Raw genomic sequence first — 23402 nt, 5'->3', positions numbered from 1 at the left:
TATGATTTTATTGTTGTGATAACAATTCACAAATATAGTAGACCCTAACTAGTTTAATCGGTAAAGATTTTGATATATTATCAAAAGATCTTAGCTAAAATCTTGTCTTCTGTAAATATACACATATAAAGCAAAAAATTAAAAGCATGACATTGATAACCCTTCCTTGCTCCAAAATTTCTTGTGCTGAAGTGACTATTAGTCACGAAACTCATGGTGTTTGGACCACTAATTTTGATGTGTTTGAAATCAGAACCTTCCCTTATATGTCATAATGAATGAATGCCCAGCAGCCGACGTAATGTGCCGTGTGGAACGTCTGGATGCAATTTCTGAAGACTTTTTCAAGGTTGGTGAGAGGTCCTCTGTTCGATCACAGTGATATCTCCCACAAGTCAACCTTTAGAAATTTAGGACCAATGCATTCCATTTCACATGATCAGCTTCAAAGTCACACCATCCATCACTTATGGGATTCATGATCAGGAAATCAAATACAAATTGCAAATGCATACCACATGTACGTATGTATGGTATACAAGATTTAAGGTAGGAGGGAGGGATAAGCTGGTCTTCCACCTCCGAGAAAGGCCAAGTGCATCAATTAACTACAATTATACCATCTAGAAACCCACGACTTTGCATCCATTCCTCCAACCACACACACACGAGAGGAGGGAAAAGGACACGGCTCTCTCCCACCTTAAAAGCAGGCCCGAGTGTTTGACGATAGAAGCACAAGCTCTCCTTCTTCTCCACACCATTCACACCATCCCCATCTTTCTATCTCTCAACATGATCACTCACCGACAACTCCGACGACGAGAAATCCCCACCGGCAACCGGTTCAGTCTTGCGAAGCCAGTTCCAAGAGGTAGAGATGATCACGATAGCTTCCTAGGTGATATGGAGCATGCTTCGCCGGCAGAAAGAACCACCGGCAAGCTTGGTGGTACTCCTTCACAGCCATTGTGGAAGACCATGGAGTCTCCGATGGCTCGATCGGCTGACAGCTCTCCGATGCACAAGCACCACGACGGTAAGCAAGTAGTTCCGAATCCAGGAGCTCGGGAGATTGCCAGGTACAGGCAGGACATGTTGGATATGGTGAGGGAGATGCCGGAGTCTGCTTATGAACTCACGCTGAGGGATATGGTGGAGACTCCGAGGATAGCCCAGACGGCGCAGGAAACGATAGAGAAGAGGAGAGAAGAGGCAAAGGATAAAGCTGAGAAGGTGAAGGATCAAAGTAAAGGGAAGAGAAGGCTGTTGAGAAAAGAGAGCATGGAAACTGGGGTGTTCCTTAGAATGTTCGTGCCAATCTCTCTGGGTGGAGGTAGAAGGAAGAGCTCAGGAGGGTCTAATACTTGCGCAAAGGTGTCACCGAGGCCTGTCCTGGCAGAAGCAGAGAAGGGTGGGATTGAAAGGATGGAGGGAGAGTTGTGGAAGAAGAATGATTCCAACGGTAAGGGAAGCAGAAGCAGGTAAAATTTTTGTCTTCAACAAAAAATCTCATGATGATGATTCTTCCTTCTTTTTCATCTGCAAGTACACAAAGATAAAACAATTTTATACTTGTTCATTGCTTTTATTGGTTTCATTGCAAAAAAATTTAAGAGCCTAGAATAATTCTGCAAAATTTAAGGGTTACTATTTTACTCATCATCTTTTGAGAATTTAGATGAAAGGAAGACTAATGTTTGGATGTCTGATCTCCTAATTTTAGCTTTGAAAGAAAAAAACATTCACCTGTGCAAAATTTGTATTCTCCTTTTTGCTCAAAACATTGTGGAATAGCACTGAGTTTGCAGAGTAATCATCTTGCAACAAAAATATATATGACTTTCTACCGAAGGAAAAATGGCAAATATCGATAAACTCACTTGTAAAGCAAGACTAAAAGAAGAATATTTTTCAATTTGGATGTCTATAAATAAGAAGATTTCACCATAGTAGGTTGAATGAATAAACTAACCGATTATACATTTACTCATCCTATAGTTCTATAACATATTCTTTCGATGTTGCAGGAAAATGAATGGCTGCTATGATTTCTTCCTTACAAATAAAAGCCGATCCATGTAAATTTGAGGGCAGTCCTGTTATCGGCCCCTGTTTTGAGATGTTTAGTGTTGTATTTAGCTGTTCATTGGCAGATGAGAATGCAACAAGACCTGTACAATGGTTTTGAACTTTGCTATATCATTTGTATTCAAATCTAGTGTCTGAGAAGTTGAAAATATGGTTTCTTTGAGGCATGTAAATCATGTAAACACAGGATCACCTGCATTATAATCTCCATCTATGTTAACAATATTCAAGTCACTGGCTAAGAAAAAGGATCAAGCCTTCCAGTTTATCTCTCATATATTAAGACAAATGATCCACTCAATCACAATATCTGTAGGAAATGTGCTTGTAACATAGCAATGTACTTTGTAGATTTATGCTCTTGACCTGTTTATTGAGAAAATACACAAGTACAGTGCTTCTAAATGGGTGAGTGCCACTTCAGTATCTAATTGCATGCCTGGGATGTATATTTCCAATAGAACCTATTCATGCATCACATTAATACACACAGTGGCATGGATCATACATAGTATGGTTTTGAAACACAAGAGGGAGACAGAGATATAGCATTTCAAGTTAGCTTGATTCTGATAAAGAGTATTAAAGCAAGCGATGAATGCAAGTGTATAAAAGACTAAGAGGAATGAATCTTACTTATGCCAATGACACAGACGGTATCAGGGTTTGAATGTGTTGACTAGCTTAACTGGTAAAGACTTTGACAGTTCATCTCATAGTCCTGGATTCAGATCCAACCTTCGTCGCTTACCCTTTGGCGAAAAAAAAAAACTCAGAAATATGGTAATCAAATAAACAAGATGATGATACTCTGGTATCATAAGGATTGTCTACGAAACAAGTTTCATGAGTACATACTAAGAACGGTGAGCGAGTTGCATATAGGGATTGATTGTTTCTCCCATCTCCGAACCCCGTCTTTCTGTCTTCACCCGTACGCCCTCGGATAGATCAAGAAAAGGAGCAACATAAGATAGATCAAGAAGAGGAAGATAGGGGCCAACCGGCGACATTGTGAGGAGACCATCGTGCTTGTGGAGAATCAGATGCGACGAGTTAGATTCATATACGAGCTTGAGTCGGAGATTGGTCCGTGGCCGGGGTCGTCGTGGTCGATGAGCATGCGGCGGATGGCGATGGCCCACGGCAAGTGACCGGAGCAAGGTGCTCCCCCTTCCTCTTTTCCGCTAGGGTTGGTCAGTGAGGGTTTGATCTCAAATGATGGTGATCGTAACCATATGGGGAAGAAAAGAGAGGAGGAGAGAAGCTTCATTCCCGCTCTTCTTTCCTCAGATCTCCCTATATATATATATATATATATATATGTGTGTGTGTGTGTGTGTGTGTGTGTGTGTGTGTATGTATGTATGTATGTATGTATGTATATTACATATATATATATATATAATAACATTCATCAAAACTATCCTATGCATTAGTCTTATAAAGATTATTTTTTTATTAGTTAATTTCTGAAGACCACATTCTGTAAATTATTCTTACCATCTGACATGATTTCACCATGGTTTGAGACTGATGACCATCGTTTACACATGACAAACTTTGTGGCAACCAGAAACGTCACCTCCACTCACATTAATTAATGTAGTACTGGTCCAAAGGAAGAAGGCTAATCCAGAGGTATCAAGACAAACAATGTTGCCATTAGACCAGCCTGTCATCTAAAACAACTGCACAACCAAGGGTGGTGGTTCGAAGTCCTCCTCGGTGATGCCATGGTAGCTTGCATGGAGCAAACAACAATCCACCTGCCTTCCCATGGTCTGTGCTTTAATTTTCCTTCACCTTCTTCCAGTGTTCATGCAACACAGTCAACAAGACAAGATCTTGCAAGTTTGGAAATCAAAGGACACTTGATGTTTCTGATGCACGTATAATAATTTACATCGATGAAGTCATTTAGTTGCTGGAAGGAGCAGATCCATGAAGAAGAAGAAGAAGAAGTAACAAGCAACATATCTGCACCTCCATGTCGGAGGGGATCACAGTCGACTCGGGTTATGGATTCAAGTGTAAGGTGCAGCCTTAGCAGAGTGGAGTCCTCCTCGACGAGCTATCCCTGTGGGTCAAGAACAGCTTCTTCAGCACCTTGAGGATCAATATCAAGCTCGACCGCCTGCGATGAATCAGGCTGCCACTCTTGGACTCGCTCAGCGCCTGCAAGCAGCGCAACTCTGCCATGCCGTAGTCCGGGACCTCTGCATCCCTATCCCGTTCGCAGAACGAGCGGCGCAGCTCTTCGTTGAAGTCCTCCCACAGCATGTCCATGCTGTCCTCCAACGCCGCTGCGCCGGCGACCTTCGACGCTTCTTCTTCTTCCCCTTCTGCGGAAAAGAAGATCCTGGGACCGTCGCCGGAGATCTTGCGTTCGGCGTCGCTGGAAGGCAGGAACCAAAGAGGAGATGCAGCAAAGTGGGGGAAGGGGGGGCTGCAGAGGGAGTCTTGGTCGACTGCAATGGTGGGGAAGCTGAACTCATCCATCCTTGTACAACCACTCGATCTCTACTCTTTCAGCTACCCAAGGTATGGGGTCTGCAGCGAGACGCGAGTAATAAGAGCTCTCGTCTGGCCGGATAGAGTTGCTGTCGAGCTGATCGCTTTCACGGGAGCTGAGACATCTCATCCACCGCCGGAATGAACGGGGCACAATAAGACACACACACACACAAAGCTACATATCGCGATAGGAGCTTCCCACCTCAAAGTCGCCTTCGTATCATAATGATAAGCTTGGTTTTTGGCGGGACCCGTCGCCACTCCGCCATGAATCCACCAAGAACAAGAGTTGCAGCAGTATTCTGCGTATCGAATTAGCTGGGCAAGTGGAAGCTAAAGCTGATCTGTGTATGGTTGAGCTATAAACCTGATGGTCCACCCACAAGTAAAAGTTGGAAGACCAGACAGACCATGGCCTCCTCCTTTGCCTGCGCAGCTGTGCTTTGATGCATCAGCCATGGTTGGCGCTGTACTCATGCTGTCTCGTCTCCTTGGAAAGCAAAACAAAAGGAGGTTGGCAAAGATGGAGAAAGAGACTCGCTTCTTTCTTTGCAACACAGGGATGAGCGTGAAAACAGTGTGGCGTTTTCTATGTACATCTAATCTAATTATTATAATACCATTAAAGATTTCATGTTACCATCATGAATATGGCAGATTGCTTGCAAACTAATCGAGGTGATATAATGTCTTGAAACGTACGAGTTCAGAGGTAGGTAGATGGATTATATCTTTTTCTCTGATACATGTAGATGTTTTTGACATGTATATGTCTGAGTAAAGTAAAGCTGTTAACATAGATAGATAGCTACCACTCCACATGATTAAACATCTTCGATTTCTACATGCAGCATGTCACATGTGATGGAGCTGGGAAATTATGGGATTTGTTAGTTAATTGATAATTAAAATAAATAAAATAAAATTAGATTATATATATATATACTAAAAGTATAAGATATTGAAATTAATTAAAATTAAAAAAAAAACATAATAAATAAATATAGACATTTAAGTGCTTGATAACTGCTTAGCTCTTGCTAGCTGTACGGATAAAGTTGTTTCTGTAATGTCAAGTAACCGCCGCTCTCATGCCTTAACAGAAGTGGTTAATCTTGCGGTTATTCCATCTTATCGTACAAATGAACCCATACAGACTGCCTATGCGCCCTCTCCTAAGGCTGTAATATGTTTTGCCCTTTCATATATATTAATTTTTAGGACATTATCTTGGAAAAAATAATTATAATAAAACCAAGGAAAAGGTTTATTATTTTTTATCTAATATAAAAATGCTTGATATTGTTTTTGGGCTCCCAAACGAAACACGCGCGCGCAGTCATCTCTATGCGGACGGGTAGGGAGGAGGAGGGGGTAGGTGAGGGCACCGGGGAGTGACGGTACCCACCTCCGGCTGTTTGTTGAGATCCCATCGGGCGTTGCAACGACGATGACGACGCTACGCGCTTCCTCCAACTCCTACTCCATTTTATCCCGTCGATTGCTCTTGGGATTCACTGTTCGATCGTACACCGATTCCGTCCACTTCGAGCCATTTCTCGCTCTTCGCTGCCGCCTTAGCCTCTGGGGACCGCTGGTCCTGCGGTTTGAGGGGCTGCCACGGGGAGGAGCGGTGGACGCGGCGGGTTAGAACCGGAAGGATGGCGCTTGGGGGGAGCTGGGTGGCGGCGGATTACAGGGGCATGTCCGCCGACAACGTCAAGGGCCTGGTGCTGGCGCTTTCCTCGAGCGCCTTCATCGGCGCCAGTTTCATCATAAAAAAGATGGGTCTTAAGAAGGCTGGCGCGTCCGGTGTTAGAGCAGGTGAGGGAATGTTCGCTTCTTGGTTAGGTTTTCGTCGCTGGCATCACGTTTCTTGAGCACGAGCTCTTGCCGATCCGCTGATGGGTCCATCTTTTTGATGCATCTGTGGTTTTGGGTACGTTTTTGGTGTCTCTAATGACGAAAGGGATTCCTCCTCCTCTTTCGAAGGTGACGGAAAGACATACAGCCTAACCGATTTATATCGATTAGTGTTACAGTATTACCCCCAAAAGTTATCCTAGTAGGGTAATGCCACTCTGCGATGTAGTTTGATATGTAAAGTCCTATTTGCATATTAGATGAGCACATTATCCAGCTCGAGATCTTAATTGGTTTCATCTCAATGCAGGAGTTGGAGGCTATTCTTACCTATACGAGCCACTATGGTGGGCAGGCATGATAACAAGTGAGATTGCTTTGTTCTCTTCATCATTATACATACCCTTTTCATGTAGCTTCCATTACTCCATGAGCTATTTGTGCTATTATTGTCAGCAGATCTTGTGCTACTCATCATTGATTACTGTTAGCTCCTTTTGAAGTGCATGCCAAGTCATGCTGTGCTGGTCATGCGACCGATAAGGGTTGGTACATGGGCTCACACTAAGCAACTGGTATAATCTTGCTCACATGGACTAGTGTAAATCAGCATGATCATAATCGGTTAATGATTCATTAACCTCAAGATTTGCTTGCTTTTGATCATTGGTATCCTGATGCACTTCAAATTTAGGATTGTACTTTTAATTTCTTTGTTCGGTCTTTGTTGAATGTGTCATAAGATTGTGAGAGTTGAAAACAAGAAATGTCTTTGGTTGTATGCATAGAGAAAAAGTCACATTATTTGATATTTTGTGGTCTAATATACTATTCTTCTAGAGGTGCTCATGTAGCCAAACAAGTAAAATTCTGCTTGTGCAGCGCATACTTTATGGAACTTCATTGAGATGCATTTTTGAATGAAATCATCTGGCTGTAAATCATGCCTTAGCATAAGGGAATCTCGAAAGGCATTTTTCCTCGTGCACTTTGGACCAGACTTTTAATTTTCACAAATAGTTAAATGTTCTGCAATGTATCATTCTAAGTTATAATATTTGTGAGATGATGACCAGTGATTCTTGGGGAAGTTGCCAATTTTGCTGCTTATGCATTTGCTCCAGCTATTCTCGTAACTCCTCTTGGTGCAGTAAGCATAATAATCAGGTATTACATTGAGTTGCACATCATACATTAATATGAATTTTCACATGTAATTGTAATGTATTACCTTTCAGCGCCGCACTTGCACATATTATACTACGGGAAAGTCTACATATTTTTGGTGTTCTTGGCTGTGTTCTTTGTGTTGTGGGTTCGACAACAATTGTTCTCCATGCTCCACAAGAGAGGGAGATTGATTCCGTGAAGGAAGTATGGGATCTTGCTACTGAACCAGGTCTTTTGCTGTTTATATATTGTTTATGGGATCGTAATATGGATTTATTTGCAATTTACTTTCCATTTTTTCTTTGTTATATTCATTCATATTGATTTTAATTTCGGAGTCATTTGTCTAATAATTGCTTGAAGTGTTACTGAGCCTCATTTACATTTTTGTCACAGCTTTTCTCTGCTATGCAACTATTGTGATTGCAGCTATTTTGGTGCTCACATTCTTCTATATCCCTCAGTATGGACAGACACATGTAATGTTCTATGTTGGTGTCTGTTCCCTAGTTGGCTCTCTATCGGTATCTACTTGCCCCTACATTAGATTCCACATTCTCTCAGTTTTGTTGAGCTTTAATGGTTTTGACTTCCATAATATCTCAAATTGCACAGGTCATGGGTGTCAAAGCTCTTGGGATTGCTCTGAAATTGACATTTTCAGGAATAAATCAATTGATATATCCACAAACTTGGGCTTTTACCATTGCCGTGCTTATTTGTGTGGTTACACAAATGAACTATCTAAATAAGGTACTGAGACTGTGTGTTTTTTTATGGAGTATTTCCACTTCTATCAAAATCTTTACTATAATATGTTAGGTATTATATGTTGTGTTAGAACTTAGAACTCTATTTATCCGATGCTGCATGATTCCAACATGTTGGAGATACAATTTCATATGTCATCTTCATGCCCTTGCCAAAGTAAACCCATGATGTGCAGTGTAGACGAAGTTTGACAAGAAGGAAGCAATTAAACAGTGGCACGGATGTTGCAGTATATATTTTGATTAAACAGTTTGATGTTAATCAGTTCATGGACTTAAATTTAGTTGGTTCAACTTTTGTTATTTTGGACCTTGTTCTGGAGGTTATGAGCTCAAATTCTAATAGGCATGCAAGTTGACATCCATGATAAGGGCTTTTCATCTTTTGTTTGCTTGAAGGTGATTCCTAGCTGTGAATGGAGGAAATGATGTAGTGGTTGAAGTTCTACTTGTGCAAGTGCCCTCATTCTGCTTTCTTCTCTCACCCTTCTATTCACCTTCCTATTTACAGGAAACAGTTTCTTTTCTTTTTCATCCTGTTAATTCAACTATCAAATGCTTGAATCTGGTAAGATGAGAGTTTTCTAGCTATATATCATGATATGGCTAGTTTTGCATTTTGGAGATTGGGATTCTGGTGTTTGAAAAGCTATTAGTATAGTGAAGCTTTTGATCATGATGTCACCAATGAGAACAGACAACAATTAACCAGGAACCAGTTATAACACGGACATAAAAATTTATTGATTTCTAGACCTACACGGAGATTTGCTAAAATTAAATAGGGAATAATTTAGTGGTGAGTTCTATTGTAGACTGTGGCATATTATGACTGGGATTGACACCTAATACCAAGGAGCCAAATTATCTGTTCCATAATATATTATGATTATTGTAAAATGTTGTCTAATCAAGTACATAGTGGCAAAACAAAGTGATTCTGTGGATTGTTTGTCACCTGTCCAAAATATATGCAAAAGTTTGCAATTTATATTTTTCGTTTGCAATTTGTCTGGGTTCTTTTGGTACGATGTTTCTCAATAAGGTAGATGACTCTTGTTGTTTTACTTTGTCCACCTATATCTTGCTACATGTTTCATGAGTGTGGCATTTGTCTCCATCATAATAGTTTGCTTATGAAACAAAGTGATCCATTATCTATTGTGTATTCTGTTTCAAAATAATGTGTTAGGAAACTTGTTTCGAGCACATACTTTAGAGGATATAAAGTAATCCTTGTGACATAGATCAAGATACTCACTTTGGCTGCTTCATACCAAAATCAGATCGTGCATATATAAAACAATTTCAACAAATTAGTAGTTGCATAGGCTGGATTTTGGCATAAATGGACTTCTCGTTACCAGACTTGTGGATCATTAACCATTTAATTGTCTTTTACTGTAGGCACTTGATACGTTTAATACTGCAGTTGTATCGCCAGTTTACTACGTAATGTTTACATCACTTACCATTTTGGCCAGCGTGATCATGTTCAAGGTAATGCTTGTGTTCGCTCTTTCACTTCATCATGTCATTATAAGAATAATAGTGGATGCCACAATCCAGTATGCTACACATACTCCTGCTTTGGTTTCTTTCATTTGGGCTTTCCATTAGCTTTCTTCATCTTACTTTAGATTTGTCTGAATCATATTTAAAACTGACAGTATACGTACATCTGCATAATTTCTTTAGTTTCTTGACTTTCTTGGCAACCAAAGTCATAATTTTGATAATACAATAGGATGGATCATAACACCCGATTTGGTATCGGTTAAAATTTAGATGACTTAAAAGATGTTGATAGATGTACTACTAGTAATTTGGGTTTAAGTATTTTGGGCCAGTGATTCAAGCTCGATAAAATTAATAAACCAGTTATCTCATCATCAGGTCTTGACAAATGATACTAGATTTGACCTAGTATTAGGATACGGTGAGAGACTCGAGTATTTTCTCGGGTCGGATCATGACAAATGATCGGGTCGATTAATAGATCAGTTATCTCCTCATGTCGAGGCATGACAAATGGTATCTGACTTGATCTAATACTGGGATATGGTAAAAGATTCAAGTAAGAAAAAACTAATCATGAACCGGGTTAAAGGTCACATCACGACAAATGATTGAAGGTAACAAAATCATTCTCTGGTGTATCGATTATCCTCAAATAATAAATCTTAAGATACCTTTGTGGGTGAAATTATTAGTCGTGTAAGACTTGTAAGAATAATATGATTGTCACAAACCATACAGGGGTTTGGTATCAATGATGATTATATTAATTGTTGTAGTGATCGTAGATATTTAGTTATAAAATATCATAGTTCCATGATCATATAATTCTACTTACAGGATTGGGATCGGCAAGATCCCACGCAGATTGTCACGGAGTTGTGTGGTTTCGTGATAATTATTTCTGGAACATTTCTGCTTCACAAGACAAAAGACATGGCTGATGGTGGTACGTTGTGTTTTTTTTTTTTTTTTTTGATGGAGAACGTCGTAGTTCATGCACCATACTGTTTGTAGAGCTAAATAAAATTTATCTCGCCGTGTAGGTCTTGCACTGCGACTACCTAAGCATGCCGACGAGAATGGATTCACGTACGAAGGAATTCCTCTCAAGTGTCAGGAATCATCGAGGTCACCTTGATGGATTTGCACGGTTTGTTTCTTCCATGAATGAGAGGTGAAGTGGGCAGTGGGAACACCTCAACGTCACCTTGTGTTCGCCGGAGATCCTCCATTCACTTACCAGATGCTTCTTTTGATGCACTACCGGAGGAATCGCTCTTGCCCCCTCGTAGATGATGATATTATATGCGTCTGTGCAGCGGTTATACCCTATTTTGTACTAGCTTCGACCACCAGAGAATTCACCATTTTTTTTTTTCTATTTATCTCCTTTAGCTCTAGCAAACCCATCAAGGGTTCAGGATACCAGTCATTGCATCCGTGTTCATAATACCATTACACTGATTATTTGGAAGACGAATCCCATGCAAAGAAATCTGTTTTGCCTACTTGCAATGTTCAAATCCCTGTATATATATATATATATATATATACAGGGCCTATTGATTTTACGCCAAACTAAACTCCAATTCTACCTTGAGCCCTGTCCCTGCAGAAGTTTTAGAATCTCGAATAATTACTTGTCTAATCGAGGAAGAATGCTGTATGTGCATATGGGCGCCTATAGGATGGTGAGGAATTAGTAGCGCCTACTGTGTGTGATTCCACGTGACAAGGATTCACGTGGTCGCCACATCGTGTGACGGGGTTCTTCTTTAATATTCGTGAAGTCAAAGATGCAGCGTTGAATCTTGCTTGACGTCACGCAATGCTGTAATCTCAGCCGCCATATATATAAAAAAAATAGCCTCGACGTCTCCCCGCCCTTTCCTCTCCTTCTCAGCCCTCGTTTTACGGGAGCACCGTTGAATGATTCCAATATCCGAGATCCCTCCAACCTTGACTCGCCTCCTCTCCTCCCCAGGAAGGAAGCCCATCTCACCTCCCTTGTGCCGATCCCCTTCTTCCTCCGCCATCTTCCACCGATCATCTCCTGCAACCAAACCCGGAGCATCCGAAGGGAGGAGGACGACGACGAACGCTGCCTTGAGAACGAGGAGCGATGCACGTGTGATCAGAGTGCACTCACGGCAGCTTTCGCCTAGCACCGATGATGCCGCCCGACGATGGAAGAGCCCGTAACGCCTGCATATGGTTCGTCTCCTGTTTCTTCTTCCTCATCCTTCTCGTCGGGGGATCGCTCCTCGTGATCTACATCGTCCTGCCGGAATCACAAGACACGTTCTGGTTCCCCATCGCCGGCTTCGTCCTCGTCGGCATCCCTTGGCTCTTCTGGATCACCACCTGCATCTACCGATCCGTCATGGCTCCCAAGTACGACATCGAGAGGCCGCCCGTGAGGGCTGCCGCCGTCGCCCCGGCCGCTGCTGGTGCGGCCGCAGCCAGTGATTCGCCTGTCAATTCTCCCAGCGGCGGAGGCGGCGCCGCCGATGCTACGCCAGGCGCGGCGCCAAGGGGACGAGACGTAGATGGCGACGCGCGCGATGACTCCTCTCTCAATTCCCACGAGAGCGAGGAGCCGCTGGCTTCCTCCATGTCTTGAGCTCGATGGAGGTGGCCGCGCCGCTGCACCAGTTTTGCGAGCAAGAAGTTAGTCCCTTAGCGCATGTATCTGTTGTTGCCTGATGCGGTGAAATCTCCATGAGACGAGGTAACGATACACTGCAGAATGCTGGTAGATCACCATGAGCTCTTCTTTGCTCATCGAACCCCCGAAGAAGTGTTGCCTACATCTGAACTGGTAGCTGAGACTTGCATTTTTGCCATCTTTCCTAAAACAGCAGCTACCTTGAAGAACGCCATCAATGGCAGATACCTGAGACTCCACGAGGAGTGCATTGTCATACAGAGAACTCGGCCATAATTAATCGAGGACTTATTACCGATCGGCATGATCTTCTTCGTTACAAGTTTAAAGCACACACCTTCTTTGTAGTGGAAAGGGGAGACTTAATCGGCATGTTTGTTGGCTTCCTTGTTTACTGGCAAACGAGTACATATAACTGCTAATAGCTCCTCTATGGTAGGAAAAATAATGATAATTATTTACAATTTAAAGGGATATAGATTACATGAGGTGTTAGTGTTACATATCGTCGTCAACTTCACGTGAAAACATTGATTTGATCACCGAGGCACAATTGTTCTTTTCCTACTTATGATGTCAAATTATCATCATCATTGCACGCCTCTCAATCTCGATTTGATTCGATTCGATTCGATTAGATTCGACTCGACTTGATTTGACTCGACCGTACCCATTAGGTCAGATTGGTTCAAACCAAATGTGTCACGATTTGGACCGGCCGCCACCACCCGAGTTGACCATGGAAAAGCCATGTCGCCGGGCCCAAACTCTCCCACCACCTCCCCTTTTATAGATCCTCTCGTCCATAAAGCAAGCCATCGACAGCAACAGCTGTGGCGGAGACGCGCTCACGAGGGTGCCACCGGACCTGCAACTTTCGCTCCGGTCCTCCTTCCTCTCCCATCCATCAATTCTCCTCCTATCAAAGGGACATCAAATCTATTCTCATAGCTTCTCCTCTGTTCCAATCCAACCATGTAAGACTTTTGGTAGGCATCGCATCTCTCAGTCTTCTTCTCTTCCTCCACTTCATTTACCAACCCACGTTTTTTGTGCACTACTCTACTCATTATTCATCTATATTTTGCTTCTTTCATTTATATATATATATATATATATATATATATATATATATATATATATATATATATATATATATATATATATATAGTTTTTTACTTGTGATCTTGTGTGGTACATTGTATCAGTCTATATAGGCATATACATTTGATGTCATTTCCACAACAATTCCAAGATAGATTATTAATAGATTTCATATATTGAATTTAAAACTAGTAATTAAATTGAAACAGATAAGCCATTGGTGTCTCAATTCGTATGTTCCTCAAGTGAAGAACTACTGCCAACAACAGTATTAACAGCAACACCTGCACAAGAGTGGGCAGCTTCTGATGCCCTAATCACTATTGCATCTCTTCTTCTTCTTCTTCTTCTTCTTCTTCTTCTTCTTCTTCTTCTAGATTTGATGTGGTCAGTTTCAGTAACTGGTCTTGAAGGGCCGGTAGACCTTGAGGTCGGTGACGATTCCGGCGACGGACCCGATGACAGCTGCTACGGTGATCACGAGACAAGCTGAGCTTAGCATCTGCAGGCACACCCACCTCGTGCTCCACCTGGGGATCCTTTTCTGGACGATGTACATCTCCACCGGGAAGTAGACTGTTAATGGCCAGAAGCCGAGCGCGCCGAGCAGGCCGACCACGTCGTTGAAAAAGGGTAGCAGCATGGATATGACGGTGGTCAGCACCACGAAGGCGGAGCGCCACACCAGGCGGAAGAGGCTGAGTTTGTAGCGCTTGGTCGGGGTGAGGGGTACGGCGATCTCCTTGGCGATGAAGGTGGCGTCCGGCCACGTCTTGAGGGCCCACTTCTCGATGAAGGCGAAGAGCGGCTGGGAGAAGACCTGGTAGGCGCCGACGAGGTGGACGACGATGGCGGCGTTGGCGATGTCGAGGAGCCAGTAGGGGTTGTAGAAGCCGAAGCCGGTGAGGAGGTTGCCGGGCGCTTTGTCCCCGAACGCGGCGTAGCCCATGCAGCCGCAGAGCATGTAGAAAAGGGTAGTGACGATGATGCTCAGCAGCGAAGCCTTCTTCATCACCTTCGCCTCGGACGGCGGTGGGGATTTGATGGTGTCCTGAAGGAACAGCCACGGCGTTTGCCATGCTTCAGTACCGAGTCAATCTAACAAACACCTCAAGCTTGTCAGATGGCGGCCATCTTTACCTGGATCTCTATGAGGACGAGGGAGAAGGAGTAGGCGAAGGCAATGTCGCCGAAAGCTTGGAGGCTGCGCCAAATCTTTTGTGTTGGGGAGATGACGCCAATGCTGATTCCGGTGAGGCTGCCTTTGAAACCTTTGTTATCTGTTCGGCAACCGTAGAAAAGCATAGCAGAGAAGGAAAGATCAGAACGCAGTGCGCAGAAGATAGACGAGACCAGAGTTGGTCATAGAAGCACACATACCGATCGCTTGGACGATGCCGAGGGCGAGGCCAATGGACGAGTACGTGAAGGACATGACCGCGGCGACGATGGAGAGCCACCATATCTGATCGAAGTCGGGGATCTGCGACAAGAAGATCTCCACGACACCGAACATGATCATGTAAGGATTGCTGGAGGTATGGCATGGGTTCTTGTGCCCCTTCTCGTGGAAGCAATTAGACCTCCTGATCGCCCTGTTTCACGGAACGAAGCCCAAACCATCAGTTGGAATGATGACAAACCGAAGGTTTCCTACCAAAAGAAGAACAGAGTTCGTCTCCTTCTGCGCTCCACTCACATCATGCTGATGGAAGCAGCGATGGTGTAGCCAACAGCGACGCCGAAGAGGTTGGCGTACTGGATGCATCCGCAGAGCTTGACCTTTAGCCCACCTGTTGTTGAAGACGGGAGGAGAAGGTCAAGGTTTAGTCCACCCCTGGCGTAAAAATGTCACCTTGGCGTGAAGAGGTGGCCGTACTCACCGAGGTAGGCATGGACCGCGTCCATGTAGTTGTAGTTGCGCTTCCCGGTGTCTGGGTCGCCGGAGCGGTAGCAGTCGGCAAGGAGAGTCGAGGTGTAGTACGTGACGAAGGAGAAAAGGAGCATGACCACGGGGCCGGCGACCCAGCCGAGCTGCGCGATGGCCCAGGCCAGCGACAGCACGCCGGACCCGATCACCGCCGTGACGATGTGCGCGCTCGCCGTCCAAAAGGTCCCTGCAACCAAAATCCCAACCTCCCTTCTTTAAGACGAAGAAAACACGAATCTGGAGCGAACAAGAACAAGGTTTGATCTTTACCACTCCTCTTAAGCCGTCCATCGTCGTCGTAGCATTTGCCGAGTCCCTGGAGCTGATTCCCATGGCTGAGCTCAACCGAGACCTCCATAGGAGTAAAAGTTGGTCGTTGGTTGTACTTAGCGGTGCCGTTCTCGCCCATCTTACGCCCAAAAACAGAGAGAACAGAGCAAAGATGAGATCTTTTTGCTTCACCACGCAAAGAGCAGCAGAAAGAGAGACAGAAACAGAATCTGCAGCACACAGTGAGCTCTTCTACTCCACAAAAAAAGGACAACTCTAAGCTACGAAGAACTCGGTGAAGAAGGCAGAGCGACGTTGAGCTTTATATAGCGGTGGGGCGAAGCGAGAGAGCTCAAAGCGAAGGCAGGACAGGACACTGTGCCGAATGCACGGCCTGACGCAAAGGTCAACGGTGCCGCCGCCCTGGAACAACCCACTATCGCTCTCCTCTGTTTCAGAACGCCGTCTCTTTACCTGAGCACCCCTCAATGAGCCCACACTACTGTGTCTAATCTATTCTGGCCACCGCTTCTGGCGTTGAACCTCTCCGTACTCCCTTCTTTCCCATTACCAATGATGCATTCGTGGGAGAGCACAAAACGAGAGGCACAGATTGAACGTAGGAAAGGGAGTGGAGAACAGAGAGTCCTTTACCTTCTGCATTCGGCTCCTCCACCGAGTTCACCCTGCTTCTTCGACCTCTCTGGGAGGTGCAAGATAATTAATAGAGGAGGAAAGCAAAGGGGGGGGGAAGGAGTAGCGATGGAGAGCAGCTCTTTGTCTGCTTCGAATGAGAGGTTAAGGTGTGGGTTTGGCGTATATATAGGCGACGACAGTGAGAATTAATCTCCTCGTAGGCTTCCACGTGGCTTCTTAGTCATCTTTATTGGTTGGGTTGTTGACTTTGGACGACGCATTATTTACTACCGTTCGGTACGATACGTGTCGTATCTATGGATCCAATAACTTATTGGATGTTTGATATTGGATCCAATAATAAAAATATTTAATTATTTTATGCTAATATTTTTATTTGAAATAAAAATATATACTCGTGCATCAAATAAACGATGATAATTTTTATGTAATATATAAAATCATACACCAATCACATATATGATATCCATAATTCTTATGTCGTACTCCCCTAAATATAGACGGACTGACGGAGAAGTATAACTCATGATCAAAGGTATTACCTCTCAACAACCCTCAATCAATTTAAAATCTAATTAAAATGATCTAATTGATCTGAATCGAAATTAGATCAACTAAGATTTAATTAAATCAATCTCTAATTCATATTTAACCGATCCAAAAATATCATGATCTATTTGAATTTAATTGAGTTAATTTACATAAAACAGACTTGAATAGATCAAATTGATATGAAAACTTTTCAATATTTAATTTAAATATAAAATTATAAAAATTAAATTAAATAAATAAACAAATTTAATCAACATAGGAATTTAAAAATAAATAAAAAAAAATCAAATTAAATATAACATAAAGTTAATTTAGACACATGAAAACTACATAAATATTTTTTTAGAAAAGATAAAAAAATTCTACCTTTCCAAGGCTCTCAATTTAATTTTAAATATAAGAAAATAAGGAGATGAACCCTAAAAAAAGTAAGATAATAATTTAATTTTTTTTCCACACAAAAAATAGAATATTTATTTTCTTAAATTAATATTAAGGAAATAAATTAATTAAACATTCTAGATTATTACAAATTATTAAGCCAATTTGAATTGTTTCCTCAATACTATTACATAATAAAAAAGAATAAATAATCCAAATAAAGTAAAACATTAATTGCTGTAATTTCGATTAATGAAAATACGAGAAAAAAAATCTGCAGCAGCGATTACAATTTCAGTGAGTCGCTGTTTATCCTTTTCATGCATTGGTCAAAAGTTGGAGGCATCTTCGCAACGTAATGACACATAAAAGAGTTTCGCACTCCATGGTTCCTTGTGGCACTATGAAAGAACGAAAGCAAAAGTAGGAAAAAGGAATCACAAACGAAGGAGTGTCATATTTTCTATCTTCTTCAATCATCAGATGCATGATTGATTCCATGGAGGTGCTGCAAAGGCGTTAATGGAATCCATTATCACTCCCTCCTTTGGCTCCCAAAGAATTAGGAAGCTTTCAGTGCGTTTAATTGTATGCTCGGTTGACCAAAGAAAAGAGCTGCGAGGTTATCTTTTTTTCTCCTTTAATTCTAATTTTCCTCATGCCTCTCGGGTTTCATATTATGTTAGAAATCGATAAATAAATTTGATATCATTATATAGTAAACTAAACCATATATATATATATATATATATATATTTATGCCTAAATAGTCGCTCTCAATCTTATTGTTATTACCATAAATTGTGTCCTTAACGACGAATTTGGTGGAACCAATAACGCGGAGTCATTACGTGCCATTTCAAAGCGAAGCCGCATGCGCGTCGACCTGCGTCACGTACTCCGTGTTGCAATTCGCCGACGGTGGGGCCCATGCGGGGCCCGCGAGGTGGGCCGCGGCCGTCAGGGCAGGTGAGGTAGGCAGGCACGCACGGGTCTGCAGACGGGGTGAGCGTAGAATTCCGCATTTGTTGATGGTTCATCTGTTGCCCGCAAGAAGTCGTCGTCGTCGTCGTCGTTGTGACCGCGAGGGTAACGGCGGAGGCGAGACCGGTGAGTCAGGGCCCGACGGACATCGCAAGCGCGGGACCCGTAAGTTGCAGGTCTCGGTCTCGTTTCGACGTTGGGGTGGGGTTCGCCTCTGGCTGCCCATCGGGACGGCGAGAGTCGAGAACGGAGGCCGAGGCAGTCAAAGGTGCAAAGAGGAGCACGTCTCGTTTCGACGTCGCTGTCGCCGCGAACTCTTCTTCCCCGCGGGTTAGTATGCGATTAGCTGAAGTATATGCTCATCCGATCATGCAGAGCATAAAATAGTGGCATCAGTCAAAAAGGTCCTCCGATTACATGCCTCATCACTGAAAGAAGGAATCACGGACCACTGTTTCCTTCGTTTCTATGGGACAGTAGACATCAATCATTTGGAGCATCAGTCGGAACGCATCCACCTTCTTTCTCTGGTCCATACCATACCATACGACACAAAGCTTTTCCTGGTCTTCCAAAAGGCAAAGCCATTGACGTTTAGCATCTGTACCTGAAATCATGTGCCATGGGAATCATTATCCTGATCGATTCCTCCTCCAGATGTCAATGCCATGCGTCGGCTTCAGCTCAACGAAGACCAACCGCTGCTCGTGTAGGAGAAGACAAATGTGTAGTTGTCAAACAAGTTGCCGGATGAAGCACATCGGTGTTTCTTCAAGATCAATCTTTGAATGTCGCGGATATCTTTTACCGATTTGATGTGGTATTTCTTAGGGTTTTTTATTCTTGTTCTTCAAAAGAAGCATGCAGCAGCATCTGCACGCAACGAGCGAGAGAGGGGCAGTGAAAGTCCAAAAGGTACAAAAGTTTGGATCCTTGTCGGAAGACTTTGGATTACCGTAAATCTTAGCTTGAATCATGAAGAGGCTGTGATTAGGCTGCCATGGACCTGTGTTTATTAAGAGTTTGCAGTTGTTGTTGAAGGTTGGTGATGGAAGAAGGAATCATGAACCAGCGTTGCTTTCACATCTGCAATCTCTGCCGATAAAGCAGGAGTTGGAAAGATCGGTGCAGCTTTTACGTTCGAGAAAGGAATGGTATGTTCGATTAGGTTTTAGCAGTCTTTAAAATCGTCCATGCATGCAGTCTTACACTCGAGTGTAAGTAAGAGCAGATCAAATTCCAATGGTGTGATGGACCGAAGCGATAAGGTTAAACTAAAAGGGGAAGAATACTACAGGAAGCAGCTGTTGCAGGTTCCCCTCTCAAGCATGTGGTAAGATGATGCTGTTGATGGTATCCAAGCAAGGAATAATAAGCTTGTGTCTGCATTATTTGCTCATCATCGAAGCACAAACAACATGCCAATAGGAATAGCTGCAGATTTGGATAAGAATGCATAACTCACTATGTTCCCGATTGCCATCCACATAAAATTCTAATCTGATCACTACAGGAGCCGCCAAGTTGTGATGGATGATGACCTAACAAGTGGCAATCAACTTAAGCCAATATCTAAGGGGTTCTTTCAGTGTTTTTTTCTTCCAATAAAAAGAAAAGAAAAGAAACTGAAACATGTGTAGTTGAGGTTCAAAGAAGGTTTCGTTCATCCGTATGTGATCTCGACATGAAAATGAGTAAATTTAAATCAGAACATTTGCTTCATCATTGCTTCCTTCCATGGGAGAACAAAGATGGATTTGGGAAGACGGGCAAAAAGCAAAGTTTCGAGTGCTGCGTGTCGTACCGAGCGAACCACCGAAAGTGGAGTGGAGGGGGAACATATCGAACTCTCTTATCGTGTCTCTCGTGTGCGGGCATGCAGTCACCATTAGAAGCTTCTCCGGCGGCCGCCCCTCCACTGGTGTTACATTGTTGCAGTCGTCATCCAACGCGTTCTCCGTCTCTCTCTCTCTCTCTCTCTCTCTCTCTCTTCTCTGAGTTATTTCTCTGGACGAATTACGAGAAAAAAAATTATTTTTAGATTTTTTTTTCGAAAAATACCCTTATTTTTCTGAATTTATAAATATTAATATATATATATATACATGTATACGCATACGCATGTGCACACACATAAATATTATAATATATTTATATATATATATATATATATATATGTATACACATATAAATATTATATATATATATATATATACATGTATATATATATACGTATGCGTGGACGCGCATCCGTGCGAACACACATATGAACAAATCCAATAAAGTGAATTAATTAAATTATAGTATTTTTACCATGTGTTATAATGGTTTCAGCAATCTCAAAAAATATTACAATATAGTAAAAAAAAATAGAGTTTTATAATATTATTAAAAATAAAAAAAATATTATGTAATAGTATTTTATACTACATCATAGTATTTTTCAAGTATTATTGAAAACATCATAACATAGTATAAAAGTACTAAAAAAATATTATAACATAATATAAACATATTATAATCGGACTGATTCACCATATAAATCGATCCGTAGAGAAAGAAGGAAAAGAAATACTCCATGCATTAAGTAAAAAAGGGGGGTGAATAAAAAAAAGGGTTTTCTTTTTCTTTCAGTATCCTAATAAACAAGATGGGCTTATTGGGCCGGACCCTAAAAGTCCACTAATGAACAAGATGGGTTTATTGCTCTTGTCGAAGCCCAGGTTCTCGGCCATTGCTTCCATCACCTTCTCGGCCGGCTTCCGCAGCTCTTCCCTTCTCTCCCTCGTGGTCTCCCGGCAAGTTATTGTAGGGAGCATATCGTCGTCGATCCATTGGCAGAAACAGAGAGGACACGACTTTAATTAGCAGCTAATTGGTAGGTCACTCGAACACTGGAGGATTAGACGGCCATTGGTTGCCATCCTGGAGGACGAACACATCCTCCCAGTCCACGTCATCCAAGCGCTTAGCATCGCCGCCTTCTTCTTCTTCCTCCGCCAGTTTGTTCAGCATCTGCACAGGTTTGGATCGCTTGAAGCGCTCTGCTCTCAACTTGTAGATGAAGAGAATTGACTCTCACGTACCAATCAGAGGAAGCAAAGAGGAACCAACCAAATCTTTCCGGTCAACCTTTCTCGCATTAGCGCGGTTTGACTTGTAAGAAGAACATTAATTGCATTAAAAAGGTGGATATTGCCAACGAGAGTAAGGGTTGACCGGCTTCGAAGACGAACCATGCATGAGGTTTCCAGGATTCCAAATCCAACCTGCATTGCTTTTGGCAGTAGATTAAGAACTTAAAGCTGGAGATCGACTTGAATTCACGGGTTCTAAGCTCGAAATCAACGACTCAAAAGAGCACCATCATCAACAGGAGAAGAAACAGAGTCGAAGTTGCTCGATGTACAGAGCGACTTACAGACTCGACAACAGAGAACGCGATCTACCGCTGCGTTCAAGCAAGCATCTCTTGCAAGCAAACACACATCTACACACCATACTACTTAGCAGCTTCCATCCTCCTTGGATTGCTCATAACAGCCTACAAGTACGTGCAGATACGATGGTGAGCTTATATGGTCGCACTGCAGTTTCACATGGCTGCCGCCACTGCCTCAAACCTTGGCTGCTTGGGGAGGAACTTCTGCTTCACGTACACGTCCATGTAGTCGCCGAAGACGAACTTGGGGTACGACGCAGGAACCCTGTCGGACTCGGCTGAGAGGAGCTTCGTCGCCGGAGCAATGGTAGCCTTGAGGGAGGGGTTGTAGAAGGAGGCGATGGAGCGGCGGTTGCCGTCGGGGGTGGCGAGCACGCGGTGCCACACGCTCTTGTACCGGCCGTTGCTCAGCACCTCGATCTGGTCCCCGGTGTTGATCACGATGGAGTTCTTCGCGGGCTGGACGTCGATCCACTGGCCGTCTTTGAGGATCTGGAGGCCGCCGACCTCGTCGTCCTGGAAGAGGAGGATGACGCCGCCGGCGTCGGTGTGGGCCCGGAGACCGTCGACGAGGTCAGGGCGTGGGCATGGAGGGTAGTGGCTCACCTTCGTCCCGAAGAAGGGCTGGTGCTTGCCGTTTGCAGAGAACGCTTTCCTTATGCAACCATTCTCCAGGCCCAGGTTCTCGTCCATCACTTCCATTACCTTCTCCGCTAGCTTCTTCAGCTCGTCCCTGAACTCCTTCATCGTCTCCCTGCAAGTTAGCCAAGATATATCAATGCGCAGAGAAGAAGCAGTGTTGCTCTGTTCGATTCCTCGACTACTTACTTGAACTCCGGTGGGTTCGACGGCCATGGCTTGTCATCTTGGAGGACGAACACATCCTCCCAATCAACATCACTCAGCCGCTTACCAACCCCTCCCTCGGTTTCTCCATCCACAAGCTCGTTCAACGACCGGACGGGGTTGGACTCCCTGAAGCTTTTCTCTCGCAGTCTGTAGCACTCGGAACAGACCTTCTTCACACGCTCGAGGAGCTCCTCTGCAATCCCATGGTTCGCCAGCTGCAGACACGAAGGATTGACGATAACACATCCATAAAAGAAATCAGGGTTACGGTTCTTAGACTGCAACCGCTAGCCTACCTGAAAGAATCCCCACTCTTCACAGCCATTAGCGATCTGGGCCAAAGCTTCAGCCCTCTGCTCGCCATCCAACTTGGAGAAATCAATGACCGGAATCATCCTGCCTCGATCTACAGAAGACTCAGTAACTTTCCTCTGCAATGGATGCGAGGATTGGGAAGCCCCTGCGGCCTTTTATAATGCAAACTTCTCGGATGTCAACTCTTAGCTTAATCCAATGAAGGCTAAACGGATTAAAGAAACCAGTCATCATTGTGGCCGGTGTCGAAAAGAAGAAGGCAGAGAGAACTTGAAGTTCTCACGCTTTCGCACTCTTGACTTGGTAAAAAAGGATTTT

The 23402-nt window shown here is 43.3% G+C and overlaps 6 protein-coding genes across 8 annotated transcripts; 3 read left to right on the top strand and 3 right to left on the bottom strand.

The window, feature by feature from the left end:
• The first annotated feature begins 795 nt into the window (after positions 1–795).
• Positions 796–2321, top strand: LOC135595760 (uncharacterized). 2 transcript variants are annotated; one of them, XM_065087108.1, is made up of 2 exons: positions 796–1465; positions 2031–2321. In XM_065087108.1, exons 1-2 carry the CDS (start codon positions 796–798, stop codon positions 2036–2038), a joined length of 678 nt encoding a protein of 225 aa, XP_064943180.1. In that variant the 3' UTR covers positions 2039–2321. The 2 variants fall into 2 exon arrangements, with proteins under 2 accessions (XP_064943180.1, XP_064943179.1); XM_065087107.1 differs by having other exon boundaries at positions 796–1484.
• A 1618-nt stretch (positions 2322–3939) lies between these two features.
• On the bottom strand, positions 3940–4887 carry LOC103968398 (uncharacterized). Its single transcript, XM_009381592.3, has one exon. The coding sequence runs from the start codon at positions 4591–4593 to the stop codon at positions 4138–4140; it is 456 nt and encodes a 151-aa protein (XP_009379867.2). The 5' UTR covers positions 4594–4887; the 3' UTR covers positions 3940–4137.
• Positions 4888–6079: 1192 nt separating this feature from the next.
• On the top strand, positions 6080–11243 carry LOC135595759 (probable magnesium transporter NIPA4). 2 transcript variants are annotated; one of them, XM_065087106.1, is made up of 9 exons: positions 6080–6432; positions 6782–6838; positions 7548–7638; positions 7710–7870; positions 8038–8165; positions 8257–8394; positions 9819–9911; positions 10770–10887; positions 10976–11243. In XM_065087106.1, exons 1-9 carry the CDS (start codon positions 6270–6272, stop codon positions 11068–11070), a joined length of 1044 nt encoding a protein of 347 aa, XP_064943178.1. In that variant the 5' UTR covers positions 6080–6269; the 3' UTR covers positions 11071–11243. The 2 variants fall into 2 exon arrangements, with proteins under 2 accessions (XP_064943178.1, XP_064943177.1); XM_065087105.1 differs by having other exon boundaries at positions 6124–6432; positions 10770–10878.
• Positions 11244–11874: 631 nt separating this feature from the next.
• On the top strand, positions 11875–12975 carry LOC135595011 (uncharacterized). Its single transcript, XM_065085514.1, has one exon. The coding sequence runs from the start codon at positions 12103–12105 to the stop codon at positions 12553–12555; it is 453 nt and encodes a 150-aa protein (XP_064941586.1). The 5' UTR covers positions 11875–12102; the 3' UTR covers positions 12556–12975.
• An 883-nt stretch (positions 12976–13858) lies between these two features.
• LOC135595758 (amino acid permease 4-like) lies at positions 13859–16712 on the bottom strand. Its single transcript, XM_065087104.1, has 7 exons — positions 16559–16712; positions 15905–16043; positions 15588–15821; positions 15404–15497; positions 15085–15299; positions 14845–14984; positions 13859–14755 (listed from the first exon to the last, which is right to left on the bottom strand). Exons 1-7 carry the CDS (start codon positions 16565–16567, stop codon positions 14099–14101), a joined length of 1488 nt encoding a protein of 495 aa, XP_064943176.1. The 5' UTR covers positions 16568–16712; the 3' UTR covers positions 13859–14098.
• Positions 16713–21769: 5057 nt separating this feature from the next.
• LOC103968395 (1-aminocyclopropane-1-carboxylate oxidase) lies at positions 21770–23241 on the bottom strand. The gene is made up of 3 exons (XM_009381587.3): positions 23066–23241; positions 22749–22984; positions 21770–22674 (listed from the first exon to the last, which is right to left on the bottom strand). The coding sequence occupies exons 1-3, from the start codon at positions 23162–23164 to the stop codon at positions 22074–22076; spliced, it is 936 nt and encodes a 311-aa protein (XP_009379862.2). The 5' UTR covers positions 23165–23241; the 3' UTR covers positions 21770–22073.
• Between the last annotated feature and the right edge of the window lie 161 nt (positions 23242–23402).

The sequence above is a fragment of the Musa acuminata genome, chromosome BXJ1-10 (assembly GCF_036884655.1).
Source record: "Musa acuminata AAA Group cultivar baxijiao chromosome BXJ1-10, Cavendish_Baxijiao_AAA, whole genome shotgun sequence".
In the NCBI taxonomy this organism is placed as follows: Eukaryota; Viridiplantae; Streptophyta; class Magnoliopsida; order Zingiberales; family Musaceae; genus Musa; species Musa acuminata.
Note: the sequence above shows the minus strand (reverse complement) of the source record. Positions and strands in the feature narration are given on the sequence as shown.